At 48.4% G+C, this 19708-nt stretch overlaps 1 protein-coding gene across 4 annotated transcripts; it reads right to left on the minus strand.

The window, feature by feature from the left end:
• Window positions 1–759: 759 nt before the first annotated feature.
• Window positions 760–16960, minus strand: KIFC1 (kinesin family member C1). Of its 4 annotated transcripts, none has more exons than XM_039241858.1 (11): window positions 16545–16960; window positions 8819–8956; window positions 8599–8698; window positions 8035–8088; window positions 7870–7920; window positions 7274–7668; window positions 5155–5934; window positions 4208–4498; window positions 4010–4083; window positions 3691–3766; window positions 760–848 (listed from the first exon to the last, which is right to left on the minus strand). In XM_039241858.1, the coding sequence occupies exons 2-11, from the start codon at window positions 8843–8845 to the stop codon at window positions 804–806; spliced, it is 1893 nt and encodes a 630-aa protein (XP_039097789.1). In that variant the 5' UTR covers window positions 8846–8956; window positions 16545–16960; the 3' UTR covers window positions 760–803. The 4 variants fall into 4 exon arrangements, with proteins under 4 accessions (XP_039097789.1, XP_039097791.1, XP_039097788.1 ...); XM_039241860.1 differs by lacking the exon at window positions 16545–16960 and adding an exon at window positions 16350–16524; XM_039241857.1 differs by lacking the exon at window positions 16545–16960 and adding an exon at window positions 16350–16458 and having other exon boundaries at window positions 7274–7665.
• Window positions 16961–19708: the final 2748 nt, after the last annotated feature.

A 19708-nucleotide genomic window follows, 5' to 3' on the forward strand; every position in this document is an offset into this window, starting at 1 on the left:
TCACCCTTCCCGTCGCCCCCGCCACGCCCTCCTCCCTCGAGTGCCCCGCCCTCCTCCCGCCTTTGCCCCCGGCCCCGCCCTCCCCGTGGCAAGTTCCCCCCCCAACACCGCCGTGCTTCTGCGCACGCGTGACCCCTCCCGCGCGCGGCACCTGGGAGGATTGGACCCCTCCTCTATGGGGCGGCGGCCGTTACCGGTTGGCGCGAGCTAGTCAGCGGGCGTGCGTCCCGCCCAGCGCTCCTAGGGCGGGCGCTCAGACCCGGAGAGCTAGTAGCGAGGCCGTGACGCCGCTGAGAGCCAGCCAATGGGCAGCGGGCGGGCCGGCCCTGGCTGTTCGAACAGCAAGGCAGGGAAAGGGCGGGAGGGGAGAGCCAACAGTTTGGGGGAGGGCGCGCCAGGCCCGCTTCTGCCCTCGGGTTCCCACCTTCCCATATCCACCAGAGGAGCCTTCCGGCGTGGGGCTGGGGTGGCCTGAGACAAGCTAGTGGACACATCTAAATGCGGACAACCCGGGGGGGTATGGGAGCCTCAGGCCACCTAGACTCCAGGGGATGGCCTAATAGGGAGAAAAGCTGAAGCCCTTGCCCTGCAAAACACAAAAACTTGGCAGAGTGGACAGATCCACAGTTCCCATTTTTACAGATCTGGGCAATCGCTAATAAACCTTTATCTAAACAAAAAAACACCAACCAAAAAAGTGTTCTTTATTTGATAGACCCAGGTCATACAATGCCCCCTTCCCCCCACCCCCAATAAAGCATCCCTCAGCCACCGCTAAACACACACAAGATCTGGATGTGTCTTCATTTCCTGTTGGCCTGGGCTGTACCAATTACACACTGGTTCACCTGCGGATAAGGGGTTTAGACAAGAGAAAAACGTTTTCAGAGTAGCCAAAAGCAGTTTTCTCCAAGATCGCCGCCCCCCCCCCAACTCCCAGTATTAGGGCTGCCCTCAGAAAATACTGAAACCAAGGCCTCTGAAGGCAGTTAGTTACTAACATAGTTAGCTATGGTTAGTTCTCTGCCCACTGACCACACCAGGTCTGGAGTAGGTGAAAAGGCCTGAGAAGGATGGAAGCCACACACAGGAGCAGAGAGAGATGGAGTGTTCATTTCCACCGATTTTGTGGCCCAAATATCCCAAACCCTCCTAATAAACTAGATAAAACATGAACAACACTCATTTAGGAACCAAGGCTCCTCAAATAAATGATCCCAAGTCTAGGGCAGAATTTGTACAAAATGAATCTAGAATAAAGACTACTTGGGTCCTGTCTAAAGGGCACAGGGGGCGCCTGGGTGGCTCAGTCGGTTAAGCATCTGACTTCACCTCAGGTCATTATCTCACAGTTTGTGGGTTCGAGCCCCACATCCGGCTCTGTGCTGATGGCTCAGAGCCTGTTTCAGATTCTGTGTCTCCCTCTCTCTCTGCCCCTTCCCCACTCATTCTCTATCTCTCAAAACTGAATAAATGCTAAAAAAAATAAAATAAAAAAAAAAAGGGCAAAGGAGCCAACTTAAAGGACCTCCCACTGCCCAAAAAGATGGAGCAATTTGAACATCAGAAAGAATGACTACAAACGACAGACATCAAATACATAAGCATCTGTAAAATGACACCCCCAGATAAACACTTGGTTACCTTTGGAAGTTGCCAAGATATCAACTTCTAATACTGGAAATCAGTAAGTAATCTAACATGTATCCTGCTTTTCCTATATGTACTGAATTTCAGAGTAACCCAGTAATACATGGCAAAGGAAAGTTTTTTATAGAAGAGATGTGACTACTATGTGTAGAGTGAAGAAATTAAATTCCCTAATGAAATATAAGATCTAGGTATGAACACTGATAAAATCACTAGGTCAATAGGGTGTTTTCAAATGGATAGATTAAGTTGATAATACCAAAAGCCAATGACTGATTTTTATTTCATTAAAAGTAGAACAATTAGATATTTAGGTGCCTCCTGACTCAACAAAAGTGTAGTGTACCATTTAAGTTTTCTCATCAAGAAATGTGAGATTGATTCAAATGTAATCAAGCCCCTAAATCTACTAGACAACAAAAATTATGGAAGAAGGAAACAACCAGCCAAAATCCAGAATTTGGTATAGTCTACCGGACAAATGACCCTATTTCTTCAACAAACAAATATCATAAAAGGAGAGGAGATTCTTACAGATTAAAGAGACAATTCAACAAAAAGAAATGAGTGGCCCTTGCTTTGATCCCAGTTGGAACAAACCTAATATATAAAAGACATTTCTCAGACAATCAGGTGAAATTTAACAATGTAAACTGAGTGTTAAGAGGATAGTAAAGAGTATTTTATACTGTTGGTTGTTAATGATGTTGACAGAACTTTAACCGAACTTGCAAGACAGCAAAGGAAACCCTGATCAAAGCAGAAGACCAGAGCAAGGTACGAAGGGACCTAACTACTTCCACAGCAGCAACCAGTATCCCTTGGGGGGAAGCCTGAGTATAGCAGAAGGGCATACCTGACAAGAAATCCTGAATAAAGCCAGAACCCTCAGGAAGGGAATAGTCAGGAAAAAAACTACCCTCCAGAGACCGACAGTATGGAAACTTTCTGACTTAACTCTAGTGGAGGGAACATCAGTCTTCTAGAGAATTCATGGCATGGCTCTCCCTCCACCTAATGTTTTAAGTGTGTTTTGGAGCCTGAATTCACCCTACTTGGAATGGTCTGAAAAATGTCTAAGTCTCTTTGGATCTAGAAATCCCATTTCCAGGAATCTCTCCCTAGTCAGTCGGATATAACTGGGGTGCCGAGGTGGCGCAGTCAGTTAGGTGTCCGACTCTTGATTTCAGCTCAGGTCATGATCTCATGGTTCATAGGTTCGAGCTTGGGGTCGGTTTCTGTATAACAGCAAGGAGCCTGCTTGGGATTCTTTCCCTCTCTTTCTGCCCCTCCCCTGCTCAGGCTTTGTGTTTCTCTCTCTCAAAAATAAACATTAAAGCAATTATTTTTGAAAAAAAGATGGTCAGATATAACTAAATAAATACAAAATGACATATATACAAGGTTAGTCAACATGGCTTTGCTTGTAATAGAAATAAGATGGAAACAATCCAAGTGTCCAGTAGAGGGAACTGGTGGATAAACTTTAGTGCAACCACACAACAGAGTCCTAGGCAGACATACAAGTAATGGAATAATCTGTGTGCTGGTGGGGACTACTCTTGGTGCTGTCTTGATAAGCAAAACAAAGCACAGAACAGTATATATACATATACACATATTAAGTATATGAGAGAGAGATCTTTTATATAAAAAGGAAAAGAATGAGCACATGCATATTGCTTACATTTGCAAAAAGAAAACAGTGAAAGGGTAAGTAAAATGATAAATGATAAAAATGATTACCTCTAATAGGGCAGGTAGGGAGAAAAGGGGTAGACGGGGGTGGTGGTAAAACTTCATTTGTTGTGGACAGCTTTTCTATAGTTTTGACTTTTTAACTACCTATTTTTAAAAATTAAAAGACCCAAAAGCCAAGAGTTAAAAATGAATCTAGAGAGATAGTGCCCCAGATGCCTGGCAAAGGCAAATCCTTTCCAGATGAATGTGCCCTTGGCCTAAAGGACTGAAGGGTCAGAATGGAGAAGCCTACAACCACCCAAGGGTCCTGACAGGGCCTGGGCTTGGTGGTAACTGCACCTTGGAGGCAAAGCGTAGGGAGTTGAGGGACTCGGAGACGTTCTCTTCCAGGGGGGAAATGTTCACAAACATAAGCCTGTGGAAAGAAGAGAGGGGGCCAAACCCCAGCATCAGTGGCTGAGTGGAACCTGGACCAGGTTTCCATTTTCCTGCCCCTGACCCCAGCATCACAGTCTCCACCTATTGCTTCCTCCTTTCTAAATGTTATTTATTTAAATAATCTCCACACCCAACATGAGGATCAAACTTATAACCCCAAGGTCAAGAGTCACACGCTCTTCTGACTGACCCCTTCTATCTATCTGTCCCTTTCACTCACATCTTAGCGCTGCCACCTAGAGAGTTCTGCAGCAGGTAGGTGAGCTTGCTGTTCCGGTAAGGCACATGGGACTCCTAGAGGGTTGAGGGGGATAGCTGATTAGGACAGGACAGGGTTTAGCATGACCAGCCCACCCACATCAGGTCCCACTATCAGGTAGGAATATCAGGTCCCACCTACCAACATGCTCATGCCCACCTTGTTGCTCAAGGCCATGATGACCAGCCCCAGGGTAGACAAGCTGCTGTTAATGGCCTGGGTTTCCCGAAGGCGTTCCCGCTCCCCAGGGCCAAGGGTTAAGCCAGGGTCTAGCCGCTCACTCCCAGCCAGGTCCACAAGGCTGAGCGGGGCCCCGCACTGCAGGCCTCGCCCAGCGTGTTCCCCAGAGATCTGCAGCTGGAACACACTGTGACTGCGTGATGACCGCTCGTTCTGGGCTGTGCGGGCCACAGCCCGGTTCTGGCGGGCCAGATGGAGCAGGGCCTCCACCTGGGGGTGGGGAACAGCAAGGGGCAAAAGCGGCGGAAAGTCAATACATAGCTAGGTCAGTGGCAATGAACAAGAGCCAGCACCCGCCCTCTTGAAGCTCCTTTCTATCCAGTGAAGAAACAAGATGAATAAAACGTGCAGTGCAGCTGAGATACTAAGGGGGAAAAGAAAAGAGAACAAGGAGGATGTGTAGGTAGGGTGAGAGTTGCAGTTTTAGCCACGACGGCCAGGAACAGCTTCAGTACCTTCAACTCATAAGGCAGTGAGGGAGCAAGCCATTCCGGGAGAGGAACATTCAGGCAAAGGCCCTGTCACCAGACTGTGACTAGCAGGCTGAGGGACAGCCGGGAGGCCAGCAAGGCCAGAGTGAACTGAGCAAGTGGAGTAGTAGGAAATGAGACCTGAGATGCAGTGGGCGGGGGCCAGAGACCCCCCTACCCCCCCAGGGCACACGCATCACTCCACTCCCTAGTTCAGTGAGACAGACAGATCTACCCTACAGCCCACTAGCCAACACTGATGTGGCAACCCACCCGCCCAACCTCCCCTCCCCTCAGCCTTCAACTTTCCCCTGCTCCCTTCTCCAGCCACCTGCATCTTATGCCACCCTATCCACTCCTCCCCGTTTTCCAGTCCCGGCGCCCATCAGTCCTCACCTCTTTCTCACAGGACACAGGGACATATCGGGCGTTGGTGACAGTAAGCTCCTCGCTTCCTGGCCCTGCCCGGCGAATCTCACACTCGCCACCCTGGCCCTTACGGGTCCCAGTGGCCAGCAGGTCTCGGACCGTCTCATTATAGATCTCTACGTAGCTTGCCACAAAGCTGTAGGTCCAGCCCTGGCCGCCCAGCTCCTGGGCCACAGAGAAGAGATGCCGCAGGGCCCGAGGAATTAGCCCCTCCACCTGCGGGTCTCCCCCAGGCCCACCCTCCATTGTAAAGGTCTTGCCACTGCCTGTCTGGCCATAGGCAAAGATGCATACTGGGTAGCCATCCAGGGCTGACTGGACAAGCATGGCAATCTCCTCAAACACTTCGTCCTGTCCACTAGCCGGCGGGAAGACCCGGTCAAAGGAGAAGTCATGGCGGGTGGGGGGGGCTGGCGCCCCACTCAGGGTCCCACGACGCTCGTCAGACCGGGAGAGGCTGAGGCGGGTTGGAGGATCAGAGGGCCCACCAGGGCCAGAGGGAAACAGGAGGAAGCCGGGGGGTGGGGTGGGCTCCCCTGGAAGGACAGGGCGGACACGGCAGAACACACGGATGTTGCCTTTGAGTTCCTGTAGCTGGTTGTGTAACCGCCGGCGCTCCATCTCTAGCCCATGGAGACGTTCTCCTTGCTCCACCAGTAAGGCCGCCTGGGTTGTAGCCTCCTGGCGCAGAGATGCCACCTCTGCTCGACTGCCTGACAGAGCTGCTTCTGATGCCTGTAGCCTCCTCTGTCCAGAACGGAATGGGCACAGAGGGTGAGACATGAGGAATAAGGACAAGTCATGATGAGGTGGGGGGTGGAGGCGGGAGGGGGTTCCTGTCCCCAAGGACTTCAGTCTGGTAAAGAAGGAGGGAAGAAAAGAGGAATCATGGTACTAGAATAGGGAGTGCTATGAGAATAGCCAGAAGGGGCATAAGGACAGTGACGTCTAAGCTGACACCCAACAGTATAGGAACAAAGCAAGGAAAATATGGAGAACAGAAAGAACATTCCACAAAGAGGGAAGTATATATGTAAAATGCCCTGAAGAGAAGATTGAGGCATCTGAGAAACTGCAAGTAATTCAATCTAGTTGGTGGTCACCAAGGAGTCAAATGGATGTGAGAAGAGGAAGAGAGAATGCCATGGAGATTTGTTTTTAAATGTTAATTTATTTTTGGGGCACCTGGGTGGCTTAGCAGGTTAAGCGTCCAACTTTGGCTTGGTCTGTCAGTTCGAGCCCCACGTCAGGCTCTGTACTGACAGCTCAGAACCTGGAGCCTGCTTTGGATTTTGTGTCTCCCTCTCTCTCTGCCCGTCCCCCACTTACTCTGTGTGTGTCTCTCAAAAATAAACATAAAAATTTTTCTAATGTTTATTTTTTTTTGAGAGAGAGAGAAGCAGAGAGAGAGGAAGAAAGGATCTAAAGTGGGCTCTGTGCTGACAGCAGAGAGGCTGATCTCACAACTGCAAGATCATGATCTGAGCTGAAGTCGAACACTCAACTGACTGTGCTACCCAGGCACCCTGACTTAAAAAAAAAAAAAAGTGTTTAGGTTTATTTATTTATTTTTGAGAGAGACAGACAGCAGTGTGAAGCTTGAATTCACGCAACTGTGAGATCATGACCTGAGCTGAAACCAAAGTCGGGCACTTAACTGACTCAGCCACCCAGGTGCCCCCCGATTATTATTTTTTAAGTAGGCTTCACGCCCAGCACAGTCCAACGCAGGGCTTGAAATCACGGCCCAGAGATCAAGACCTGAGCCGAGACCAAGAGTCAGACGCCTAACTGACTGAGTCACCCACACACTCCTGCCATGGAGATTTTGGATCCGGAAAGAAAGACGGGGAGAGAGATGGAGGACGGGGGGACACACTGATCAGGCGGAAGCTATGAAAGCAAGAAGGATAGGAAGAAGCGGGGCAGAAATAAGACACGGTCAGGGGTAGGCTGGGGTGGAGATTAGAGGACAGACGGACAGATGTGTACTGCCGGAGAGGGGCAGGCAGGAACCCTAAGCCCAAAGAGACTTCAGGGTAACCCAGAAAGGAGGGCTGGCATCTGGGGGGAAGGTGGCCCTTACCTCCTGCTCCTCCAACCGGGTGGCCAGTCCCCTTCGCTCCTCTTGCAACTCCAACTGTTCTTTCCGGAGCTCTTGCACCAAGCTCTCCTGCGTGCCCAGCTGCTCCTCTAGCTCCAGGACATGGGCCCTGAGGTTCCCCAACTCCCGCTGGCCCTGCTCGGCCTGGGCCTGCACCCTGGCCAGCTCCCCTTCCAGCGTCCTGCGTTCGGCCCCCAGCGACTGGGCCTGCTGTTGGGCCTCCCGGAGTCGGTCCTGCAGCTGTTGGTTCTCCTGGTCCAATGTCTGGGTCCTCTCACGGCAGCACTTCAGCTCCGCATTTAAGTCACATAACTGACCCTTTAAGTCCCAGGCCGGACGTTTGGTGGGTTTCCTCCCTCCCAGCATGGGAGCAGCTGCTAACATGGGCACAGAAAGGACAGGGTCAGCGAAGCCTTGGCTTTCTACCTCTCTTCCCTCCTAGGCTTTAAGGTCTCCACACCTCCTGCTACATCTCTTTCTCCTCCAGACAGGGAGGAGACCAGATGGATTTTTTTTGGTACTCATCACCTCCTCTCTTCCCACCAGCCCCTCACCCGGTGGTTATGTTTGTCACCGACCTGCAGGCTTCTGGGCAGGAGCAGCAGGGCCTGGTTTCTGGTTCTTCAACACTAAGAATTGGGGAATTAATGTATGGAATCAGCACCGGTGTCCTTCCGCCTCCATCGCCCTCCCTTTATGCACACCCCACATCTCTTCTCAGCCCATCTCTGAAGCACTACTACCTGTGGCAACAGCTGTGGAACATCGGGGGCCCGTCTTCTTGGGAACTTTCGGAGCTGTCAGGAGATGGGAGAGAGGAGAAAGAACAATAAGTCTCAGGGTGGTGTGAATTCTGGCTGGGCCAGGGGCAGAGGAGCTGCTTTTTCCTGAGGATTAGAAATAAGACAACTTCCCTCTCTTCCCTGACGCGTGACCAGCCTCTAAAGGTATCCGTCCCAGGACCAGAAATTACACAATACACCAAGAAACAAGTTGGACGAAAATAAGCAAAAAATGAGCCGGGGGCAGAACTAGGTGTCAAGTATGCTACCATTTATGTAAGAACATGTTGCAGACAGGTCCATGATAGAACGCCCTGGAAGGGCATACAGGTGCTCCTGGGGAAGGGAACTGGGTGGCTGAGGGACAGGGGTAGGAGGGAGACTCTTCACTGTATAATGACTTTTGTGCCTTTGGAATTTTGAAACAAGGGAAACATATTACCTATTCAAAATAAGCTAAAAGAAAGAAAGTTGAAGAGCACTGGCCTTCTATGCCCTTGGTTTCTGTCCACCGCTACAGCCCACCTGTGGTCTGGCCTTGTGTCTGTGGCACCGTGGCGAGGACTGGTGCTCTGGGGCGGGACGTGGCAATTTTGGTCGCTGTGTCCAGGCCTCGTGTCCTTTTCTGGAGAAAGACAAGATTGGGGTCGGTTTACTCTCCCTGATTGGTATAGACACACACACTCTCTGTACCTCTCTCTCACACACACCCATGGACATGTAAAGCTTTCCAAACCCAGCTTACCTTCTCAGGCTCTAAGGCATCCTCCATCTGCTCAGGCCCCCTCTTAAGCCTGGTTCCAGAGAGAGGCAGCCGAGAAGGAGCCTTGACTGGGGGTCTTTTCAGCTGTACGTTCCCCCTCACTTCCAACAATGGGGACCTCTGCTGGGAAAAGAGAGAACCGTTAGACAACTCCCTGGGGCCCAAATGTCCCAAGAACTCCCCCTTCTTGGGCCCCCTCCCCTAATTCTTAACCACCAACAAGCACCGAGTATCTCTGGTGCACAAACTGGGGCCCACAGATTATGTGCCAGCCAAAAGGCACAGAGAGAAGTGGGAGATAACACAAAAGTGGGAGAAATCTCTAAGGGAAAAGCTGGACAGACGTCACTGAACTTCAGCTAACTTTAAGGGTAGTACTTAAATTAGCAGAGAGAAATGGACACTCTTTTCAGAAGGCAAAACCTCAAACTCACAAATACAGCTGGGAGACCAACAGGCTCTTTCAGCTAGAATGGAGAATCCTAAGTAAGGGAGACAGCAGAAGAAAGACAAGGCTGAAGGCTAGATGGGAGGAGCAGGTAACATTTTAGAAATTGTTTTAAATGCTTCATCTGTATTAATTTCTTAATCCTTACAGCAGCCCACTGAGAAGTGCTATTATTAGCCTCATTTTGCAGATGAGGGAAGGAAGGCACTGAGAGGTGAAATAGCTTGTCTAAGGTCATCAGCGAGTGAAGGGAAGAGCCAGGGTTAGAATCTACACACTCTGGTTCTGGAAGCCATGCCACTAGGGCTTTGATGCCAGCCTAGGGAAGAGTTTAGGCTTTAGCCTTGCATATGTGCAGAACCAGATACAGTTTCTGATTGGGCATGTGAAAAATACACAAAAGAGCCTAGTTATAAAAAATAATGAGGCTGACTTGCATGGAGAAGACTAAGAAGTAGCATGACCCAGTTTAGAGACCACCAAAGTCAGGTAAGAGGTGGGGACAGTGGGAAAGAAAGAGAGCCTCTCCCAAGCACCTCAATTCAGTGCCTGGGGATTATGTCCCCTCCACCGTTACTCCTGTCTAGGGTGACCAGCCGTTCTGGTTTGCCCAGGACTAAAGGGTTTCTGAGGACACAGAACGTTTCTGTGCTAAAAGCAGGTCCTTCCTATGCAAACCCTACTCCCATCCCACCATCAGGAGAACGCGACACACACAGATCAACTTCTGATCTTCACGAGAGTTAACTTTCATTTATTTATTTATTTTAATGTTTATTTATTTAAATATTTTATTTTATTTCTGAGAGAGAGACACACACACACACAGCGTGAGCAGGAGAGGGTCAGAGAGAGAGGGAGACACAGACTGAAACAGGCTCCAGGCTCTGAGCAGGCAGTCAGCACAGAGCCCGACGTGGGGCTCGAACCCACGAACCGCGAGATCATGACCTGAGCCGAAGCTGGACACTTAACCAACTGAGCCACCAAGGAGCCCCATAATGTTTATTTGGGAGAGCAAGTGAGACTGAGCATGAGTGGGGGAGGAGCAGAGAGAGAGGGAGACGCAGAATCTGAAGTAGGCTCCAGGCTCTGACCTGTCAGCACAGAGCCCGATGCGGGTGAGATCGTGACCTGAGCCGAAGTTGGACACTTAACCACCTAAGCCACCCAGGACACTTAACCACCTAAGCCATCTCCAGGTGCCCCAGGAGGGTTAACTTTTAATTCCAAGGCGTCTCTCTCCCCTCCAACTTACTTTATTCACTCAATATGTACTCAGTGCCTGCTACGTGCCAGGAAATGATCTGGGTTTGGGAGTGACAGATGTGGTCCCTACCCTTAAAATGCTCATAGAAAATGGTGAAGAGAAGCACTTAAAGAGATAATTAAAACTTTATTGAGTGTTATCATAAAAGTGCCCAGGGGGAGGGGTTGGGCATGTAGTTCAGATGGGGAGAGTGTCAGAGAACACTTCTAAAAAGTCTTTTTAGGCAAAACCTTGAGGATGAGAAAGAGTTGGCCTGATGGCTTGGGCCAAGGAAGAGCATCCCAGGCAGAAAGCAAGGAGGGGGAATCCATGCAAGGAATGTCAAGTTATTCTGTTCAGCTGACACACGGAGTGGCACAGAAAGTAGGGAGGTGAGGGCAAGGATTGTGGCAGTCGGCAAGCCATGATAAGGGAGGCAAGTGTTTACTGAACGCAAGAGGGACCTTGATGGTTTTAATCAGGAGAATAATATGACTAGATTTCCACCAGAAAAGCAAGTGAAGCAATGTGAAGAATGAATAGAAGTCGAAGATGAGGGCTATGATGGGCAGAGAGAACTCATCACTCCTTTTGTCCTTCATTCAACAAGGATTTGTGACACTAAGATTTGTTACAAGATTGCTCCGTACCAGACATTGTTTTAAAGCTGGGGTAAGAGGGGCGCCTGGGTGGCTTAGTCAGTTAAGCGTCCGACTTTCGCTTAGGTCATGATCTCGCGGTTCGTAGGTTCGAGCCCCGCGTCGGGCTCTGTGCTGACTGCCAGCTCAGAGCCTGGAGCCTGTTTCAGAGTCTGTGTCTCCCTCTCTCTCTGACCCTCCCCTGTTCACGCTGTCTCTCTCTCTCCTAGAAATAAATAAAAATATTTAAAATAAAATAAAATAAAATAAAGCTGGGGTAAGAGTTCCTGCCCTCCCAGAGCTTATTTTCTAGGGGAGCCTTTCCAAACTGGAGTACCACAAGATAATTAAGCTCTACAAAAAAATGATCCACTTTCTCATATCTCCCAAGGAAATACACACCTCTTACTGTTCCAGATGCATTAGAGAGAATTCAATTGATGTAAAGGATGCATTGGGGCAGTAGAACTAAATTTTCACAGAGCTCAGTCGAGAGGGGCAGTTTTAGGAGATTAAGGGCTGAAGAGAAATGCATCTGAGAGAGGCCACCCTCTCTTGGGTTCCCCATCTCTCATGGAAGGTTCTCCTCCTCTCTGAACTTGCATGGTGGTCTTTCTATTCTCAATGGGAATGAAAAGGTGGGGCTAGATTACTGGAAACCAAATACTGATCCAACTAGGAGCTGGCTTGGCAGTGAGGGAGATGGAGGAATCCAGGCAGACACCAAGGTGCCTGCCATGGTTCCAACAACCAAGAGAACTGCAGGGAGGGCTGGTTTTCTTTTCTTTTGTCTTTTAATTAGGCTTTTCATTTAAAAATCATTGCAGATTCAGGGGTGCCTGGGTGGCTCAGTTGGTTGAGCATCCAACTCTTGATTTCAGCTCAGGTCATGATCTCGGGGTTCATGAGATGAGCCTCACATAGGGCTCTGTGCTGACAGCATGAAGCCTGCTTGGAATTCTCTCTCTCCCTCTCTCTCTGCCCTCCCCCACTTGCACTCTGTCTCTCTCTCAAAATAAATAAACATTAAAAAAATCACTGCTGACTCACATAAAGTTGTAAGAAACATCATGGAGAGATCCAAATACAATACGATATATTCAAGGATGTTCATAGAGTCAGCCAGGTGCCCTTCAGTACATTTTCAAAGGAATGAAATTTGATGTCCACCAGCAGGGGAATACTTAAAACTGATAGATCCAAACCATTGGCTTCTATACAAATAAAAAACACGCGCACGTGCACACACACACCCGCCCACCAAAGGACATGGCATTAATGTTTTTTAATTCATTTATTAATCATTTAAAAATTTTTTTTAAATGTTTGATTTATTTTTGAGAGAGAGATAGAGACAGCATGAGCAGGGGAGGAACAGAAAGAGAGGGAGACACAGAATCTGAAGACAGGCTCCAGGCCCTGAGCTAGCTGTCAGCACAGAGCCCGACATAGGGCTCAAACCCACAAACCATGAGATCATGACCTGAGCCAAAGTCAGATGCTTAACCGACTGGGCCACCCAGGCACCCCTCATTTAGATTAATCAAATGTAGTATTTTTTAAATCTTTTTTGTTTAAGGTGTTTTTTTTTTTTTTGGGGGGGGGGGGAGACGGAGCATGGGAGCATGGGACAGGGAGTGAGAGAATCCCAAGCAGGCTCTGTACTGTCAGTGCAGAGCCTGACACAGGGCTCAGTCCCACCAATCGTGAGATCATGACCTGAGATAAAATCAAGAGTCAGACGTCCAACCAACTGAGCCACCCAGGTGCCCCCAAATGTAGTATTAAAACCAAAGTTTTCTTTAAGAATTCCATGGCTACCCAGTGAATTTTGTTATAACCAATGCCCTTTGTTCTCTCTACACTTCCATAATGGATCTACTAAAGACCTAACTCCCCAGAATTTGTGTGGGCTCCAAAAATGTATTCAAAGATTTATTTCTTAATTTATTTATTAAGAAAAACTCCAAAGAGTACAGCATTTATTTTTCTCTTATCTATAATAATAAAGCCAGACACAATGACTTCCAACTTTCCACAACGAGAACCAGAAGAGAAATGTTTCCCCTCCAGGTGCACATCAGATCCCACTCCTTTTATCTACTAAGAAAGAGTCCTATACTTGTTGGGATGAGCACTAGGTGTTGTTTGTAAGCCAATCTGACAATCAACCATATTGGAAGAAAGGGAAGAAAGGGAAGAAAGGGAAGAAAGGAAGAAAGGAAGAAAGGAAGAAAGGAGAAAGAAAGAAAGAAAGAAAGAAAGAAAGAAAGAAAGAAAGAAAGAACGAACGAAAGAAAGAACGAACGAACGAACAAACGAACCTTACCAATCCTTCCTTTTCTCCTCTGCATCATCAACTTTTCACTCTACTGGATCATTCCTACCTGCTACAACACATGCTATTATTTCTTCCAGCCTAAAAGGGTTTGTTGACTGCTTTCCCTGCTAGTTTTTTCTTTGTTGCCCTTTGCAGCAAAACTCCAAAGTGCTTTCTACATAGTATTCACTATGTCCAGATTCTCTCCTAAACCCATCCCAATCAGAACTTCACTCTCCCTATTTCACCAGAACTACTCTCCTCAAGGTCACAAATAACCTTGTGTTGCTAAGTCAACTCTGCTTCTTCGCTTTTCTTAACCCATCAGCAGCTTTAGATATAACTGCTCACTCCCTCTTCCTTAATATACTTCCTTTATTTAGCTTCCAGGAGACCATCCTCTCTTGGGTTCCCCATCTCTCATGGAAGGGTCTCCTCATCTCTCCAAACTTTATTGGTGGTCCTTCTATTTTCTATCTGCATTCCAGTCCACTCCCATGGCTTTAAATACCATCCATACATTGACAACTCCTCGATTTATATCTCTAGCCCAGACCTTGCTCCTGAACTTCTATGCAACTGCCTCCTCAATGTGTCCACTTGAAGTCTAATAAATATGCCAAACTTACATCCAGACTGACCTCCTAATCTCCAAATCCCCTTCAAACTTGCTCCTCTTACAGCTTTCTCCATCTTAGTCAATATAATTATATCTTCCAGTTGTTCAAGCCAAAAAACCCCAAGTCCTCCCATTTTCTTACATTCCATATCTAATGTCAGCGAAGGATGACAGAATCTAACTGCGTGTTACTACTTCCACTGCTACTACCATGATCCATGTCACCATCATCTCAGGTTATCATTCTTCACTGATTATCAACTGGGGGTGATTTTACTCCTGACGGGCCATTTGGCATTGTCTAGAGACAATTTGTCATTGATTAGGTGAGAGTTGCTACCAACATCTAGTGGGTAGAGGCCAAGAACCCTGCTAACATCAGACAATGTACAGGACAGGCCCCCACAGTAAAAATGTCAATAGAACAGAAGTTGAGAAAAGCTGCTGTATTCCTAAGAGTTTTCCTTGTTTCTATCCTTACCCCCTACATCTGCTCTCAATGTGGTGGCGAGTGATCCTCTTAAAATGTAACACAGATCTTATCGCTGCTCAAAATCATCCAGTGATAGTGGGTCTGAGGGTTGTGGGTTATTGTTAAGCTGATTAACAAAATCATCCAGTGATTCCCCATCTCTCTCAAAGTAAAAGTCAAAGCCCTCACAATGGTTCCTACAAGAAGCAACGGGGTCAACAATCCCACTCTCCATTATCTGACTTCCCTTCCCACAACTTGCCCCCTTGCTCACTCCATTTTAGCTCTGTTATACCATTCTTTAGGACTTTGCTGTAGTAGATTCCTTTGGCCTGTAATGCACTTCCTTCAATATCCACTAGCCTTTGTCCCTCGCCTCCTTCAAAGCCTTTATTCAAGGTTCATCTTCTTCATCAAGATTTTAAAAAAAAAATTTTTTTTAATGTTTTATTTATTTCTGAGAGAGAGACAGCATGAGCAGGAGAGGATTAGAGAGAAGGGGAGACAGAATCTGAAACAGGCTCCAGGCTCTGAGCTAGCTGTCAGCACAGAGCCTGCCGGGTCTCAAACCGACGAACCCACGAGATCATGACCTGAGCTGAAGTCAGACACTTAACCGACTGAGCCACCCAGGCACCCCAAGGTTCACCTTCTTAATAATGGTGCTTACTAAGACCACTCAAGATCAAGACCCACATGGGGCTTGATCCCACAAACCATGAGATCATGACCGGAGCCGAAATCAAGAGTCTAGATGCTTAACTGAGCCACCCAGGTGCCCCAAGCACAGCACTTTCTAATAGAGTTATATAACTTATGATATTTCCTGTCTCCCCATAAAATAACAGCTTCCCATAAAACAGCATCTATAGAGATGACTGGGATTTGTCTTCTTTATTGCTGCATCCCAAGTATCTACAACTCAGCATGGTACATAGTAGGTGCTCAGTAAATATTTTATGCATACATATGAGAAGGCTTCTACTATTTTTCATGGTCACATCATATTGCTCTGCTCTTTAGCTGTCGGGGTACAGAGAGTATCTCTTCAGGTTGAAACTTGAGTTTGGGTAAATCTGAATACGAAAAACTAGTAAACAGAGGATCCAGGGAGGAGCCTTTTTCAGGCACCAAAAGTCAGTACTCTTTCGCTGTCACACATCTCTCTCCAGAGGGGAGGCTGCAGATGGTTGTGGGGTGCAGTGGCACTGATAAGAGAAGAAACTAAGTCAACCAGGCAGACGGGGCAGAGAGAGATCTCTGTAAAACTTGGGGAAGGAGAGAGGAAGGAGAGAATGAGACGTCCTTCAGTTCAGCTTATCCCACTCCCTACATCCCCTTTCTACACTCCAGAGCGGCAGCAACCAGGAGAGAGGACAGGAAAGAAAACCAGCAGGGATGTGGCCTCAGGCACCGTTTCCCCAGAGGTAGACGGAAATCTCAGAACTCTCCCTTCTCAATCACACACTGCAATCGTCGGTACGAATGAAGAAGTGGGTACGAGACAGACAATCCTGAGAATTCGAAATGGGAAATCCTGGAGACATGAAAGGGAGGGTGTTTTGGGACTCCGTGAAATTGGGCGAGGGCAGGCAGACGTGCACTCAGACACTCTGGGGCTGCTCCCTGCCTCTCCCTCCCTCACCCCCTTCCACTGCGCGGGGACGCACGGGCCTTCGCCCTCCAAGCAGGGAGGACGAAGGCCGGGCCGGGAGCCAGGGGCTCGTCAGCATCGAGGGCAGGAGATCCAAGGCGGCTCCTACTCACCTGCGGCTCCATGGCCAGCTCCGTGCCACACGCGCCAGGAGAGCACAATGGAAGAGGACAGGGCGCCGGGACTCCCGGGACCCGCGTTCTCTCGCCAGCTCGCGACAGAAGGCACGCGCGCTCCGAACTCAGGGGATTAGTAGCCCAGCGCCACACCCGCCACGTTTGAATTCCAACCGCCGCTACCCTTCTCACCTCCCTCCGCACTCAGGGGCCAATCGTCGCCGTCGCCACAGCCGAGGGCCAATCGCAGCGCCCTCCGCCTCCCGAGGCCACACCCCGCGAAGTCGGCTCCTTGTTCTTGCTTTCGTCGGCGCCCGGGAGGCAGCCTGGTTAGTCACACTTCCGGCTTCCTTCCACCTCTCTTACCCACCCCTCCTCCAGCAGTAGTCCCGCTGGACTTCCGCTCGGCTCGGCGCCGCCGGGCTTTACGCCAGATAACGCCTGGAACGCGCCGTTCGAACGTAACTGGTGTAGGGGCGAAACGCCGGAGAAGAGGAATCACGCGTGCGCAAACGACGGCCCGTTTAGGGCGAGGGACGCGACGAGCTCCCCCTAGCGACTGCAGCAGGGAGCGCACTAGTTAGCCCCTACTGGAGGATTGTGACTGCGGTTGGTTGCGGGGCGTTTTAAGTGGGAGCTGGAGCCCTCCGGCGAATGCGAGGGTGGCCGCGTTTGCCCCTTCCCCAGTCATTTTGGCATTCTTCACCAAACTTTGGGACCGTGGGTACAGCTTGGCGCTCCATGGGAGCCCGACGGTGGGGATTCGAGGTTAAGGGTAGTCTTCTCTGCAGTCCCCCTCTTCACCCTACCTCCTCGGTACCTGGGCGCCGATACTGGAGCTGGCTTAGGTCCTTCGGAGCTTCGAACCCACAGAGGGCATACTGCTTACATTTATGGAGTATATTATGCTTTCAGGCTCTCTGCACGTGCATTATCTCTTTTAATAATCGCCAAGTTTGTTGGGATGAGCACTGGGTGTTATATGGAAACCAACTTGACAATAAACTATATTAAAAAACAATAAAATAATAATCGCCAAGTTCTATTCATTGAGGTCTTACTACGTGTCAACCGTTTATGCATTTATTATCTGCAAATTGGACGAAGGAGACAAGGTTTAAGGTTTAGAAAGGGTAAGGAACTACCTCTATCTAGACGCTACCTCTAACAATCTTAGTGTCAAGAACAACCAGTCCTTACCTGTGAGTAATTTGCAGAGTGATTTTATTGCATTTATTCATCTGAGTTCCCAATCAACCTGGAGATAGGCAGCACAGGAAATTTATTGGTGAGACTGAAAGGCACTGTCTTGGTGCATTTTTGGGGATTGAGGGGACTGGAACACAAGCCACCTATCTCCTAATTCAGTGCTTTAACTTGAATTCAAACCTGCTTGTGGAGGGAGCAGACAGTGGGGAGACTGTCTGAAATCCCTGTTGTCATCCCTCAACGTTTAATAGCTTAGGCAACCTACGAAAAGCAGGAGCTTGAAAAGAAAGGAGGAGTGGGGCACCTGGGTGGCTTAGTCAGTTAAGCATCCGACTTTCGCTTAGGTCATGATCTCGCGGTTCGTGGGTTCGAGCCCCGCGTCCGGCTCTGTGCTGACTGCTAGCTCAGAGCCTGGAGCCTGTTTCGGTCTGTGACTCCCTCTCTCTCTGACCCTCCCCTGCTCATGCTGTCTCTCTCTCTCTCTCTCTCTCCTAGAAATAAAACATTAAAAAAAAAAGAAAAAGAAAAGAAAGGAGGAGTGATGGAGGAAACAAGAAGACCAACACTTTTTACTTTTTTAATGTTTATTTTTGAGAGAGAGTGCACAAGTGGCGGACATCCGGAGAGAGAAGGGGACAGAGAATCATGACCTGAGCGGAAGTCAGCCGCTCAACTGACTGAGCCACCCAGGCGCCCCAAGGAGACCAACACTTAATGCACAGGTAAAGAGGGAGAATTGAGAAGAAACATACAGCAAAAGGCATTTCTCAAAGTTAAAATTAAACTAATGCTAAACTAGGAGAAATACAGACCCATTAGTACCTTAAAGGGGAAGCAGTTTATTCATGTCAATTGATGCATAAAAACTACTCAAAATATTCAACATCTGTTAACAGAAAAGAACACCCCGTAACCTGATGAAGGACATCTTCAAACACCCAACACACACATCACAATAGTGGTGCAATGTTGAAAGCATTTCTCCTAAGATGAGAAACAAGCCAAGGATGCTTCCTCTCATTAACCCTAGTTACTACATAATGGAAGTTTAGCCAGTCCAGTAAACAATAACAACAAATACATAAGGATTGGAAAGAAACAAGAATGTCAGTATTTACCGATAAAATTATTGTGTATGTAGCAACCCCAAAAGAAAATTGAAATAGAACTGATAAGTGAGTTTAGCAAAGTTGCCACAGAAATCAATATACAAAATCTGCTACATTTCTATCATCAGCAACCATCAGAAAATATAACTTTTAAAGCCTTTTTTTTAATGTTTATTTTGAGAGAGAGAGACAGAGTGCTAGTGGGGGAGGGGCAGAGAGAGAGACACAGAATCTGAAACAGGCTCCAGGCTCTGAGCTGTCAGCACAGAGACCGATGCAGGGCTGGAACTCACAAACTGGGAGATCGTGACCTGAGCCGAAGTCAGACACTTAACTGACTGAACCACCCAACGCACGCCGAGAAAATATAACTTTTAAAAGTATGCCATTTGGGGGCACCAGGGTGGCTCTGTTGGTTAAGCATCAGACTCTTGATTTCAGCTCAAGTCATGATCTCACTGTTCCTGAGATCCAGCCCCACGTCAAATACCCACTTAGGATTCTCTGCCTCCCTCACTCTCTGTACCCCCCCTCAAAATAAATAAATAAACTTTTAAAAAATTACGTTCAAAACATTTTACTCATGCCTATTTCTCTAGTGACTTTCAGAAATAATTTAGCTAATGCACAGAAAAATATTTTTTTATAATTTTTTTTTTCTGAGAGAGAGACAGCGTGAGCAGGGGTGGATCAGAGAGAGAGGGAGACAGAATCTGAAGCAGGATCCAGGCTCTGAGCTGTCAGCACAGAGCCTGACGTGGGACTGACACTCATGAACTGTGAGATCATGACCTGAGCTGAAGTTGGACACTTAATCGACTGAGCCATCCAGGAGCTCCTGATTTGTACATTTTAAAAGGTGAATTTTAGGGGCGCCTGGGTGGCTTAGTCGGTTAAGCGTCCGACTTTCGCTTAGGTCGTGATCTCGCGGTTCGTGGGTTCGAGCCCCGCGTCGGGCTCTGTGCTGACAGCTCAGAGCCTGGAGCCTGTTTCAGTCTGTGATTCCCTCTCTCTCTGACCCTCCCCTGCTCATGCTGT

Source organism: Hyaena hyaena, unplaced genomic scaffold, assembly GCF_003009895.1.
Source record: "Hyaena hyaena isolate Hyena2069 unplaced genomic scaffold, ASM300989v1 scaffold_202, whole genome shotgun sequence".
Taxonomy (NCBI): domain Eukaryota; kingdom Metazoa; phylum Chordata; class Mammalia; order Carnivora; family Hyaenidae; genus Hyaena; species Hyaena hyaena.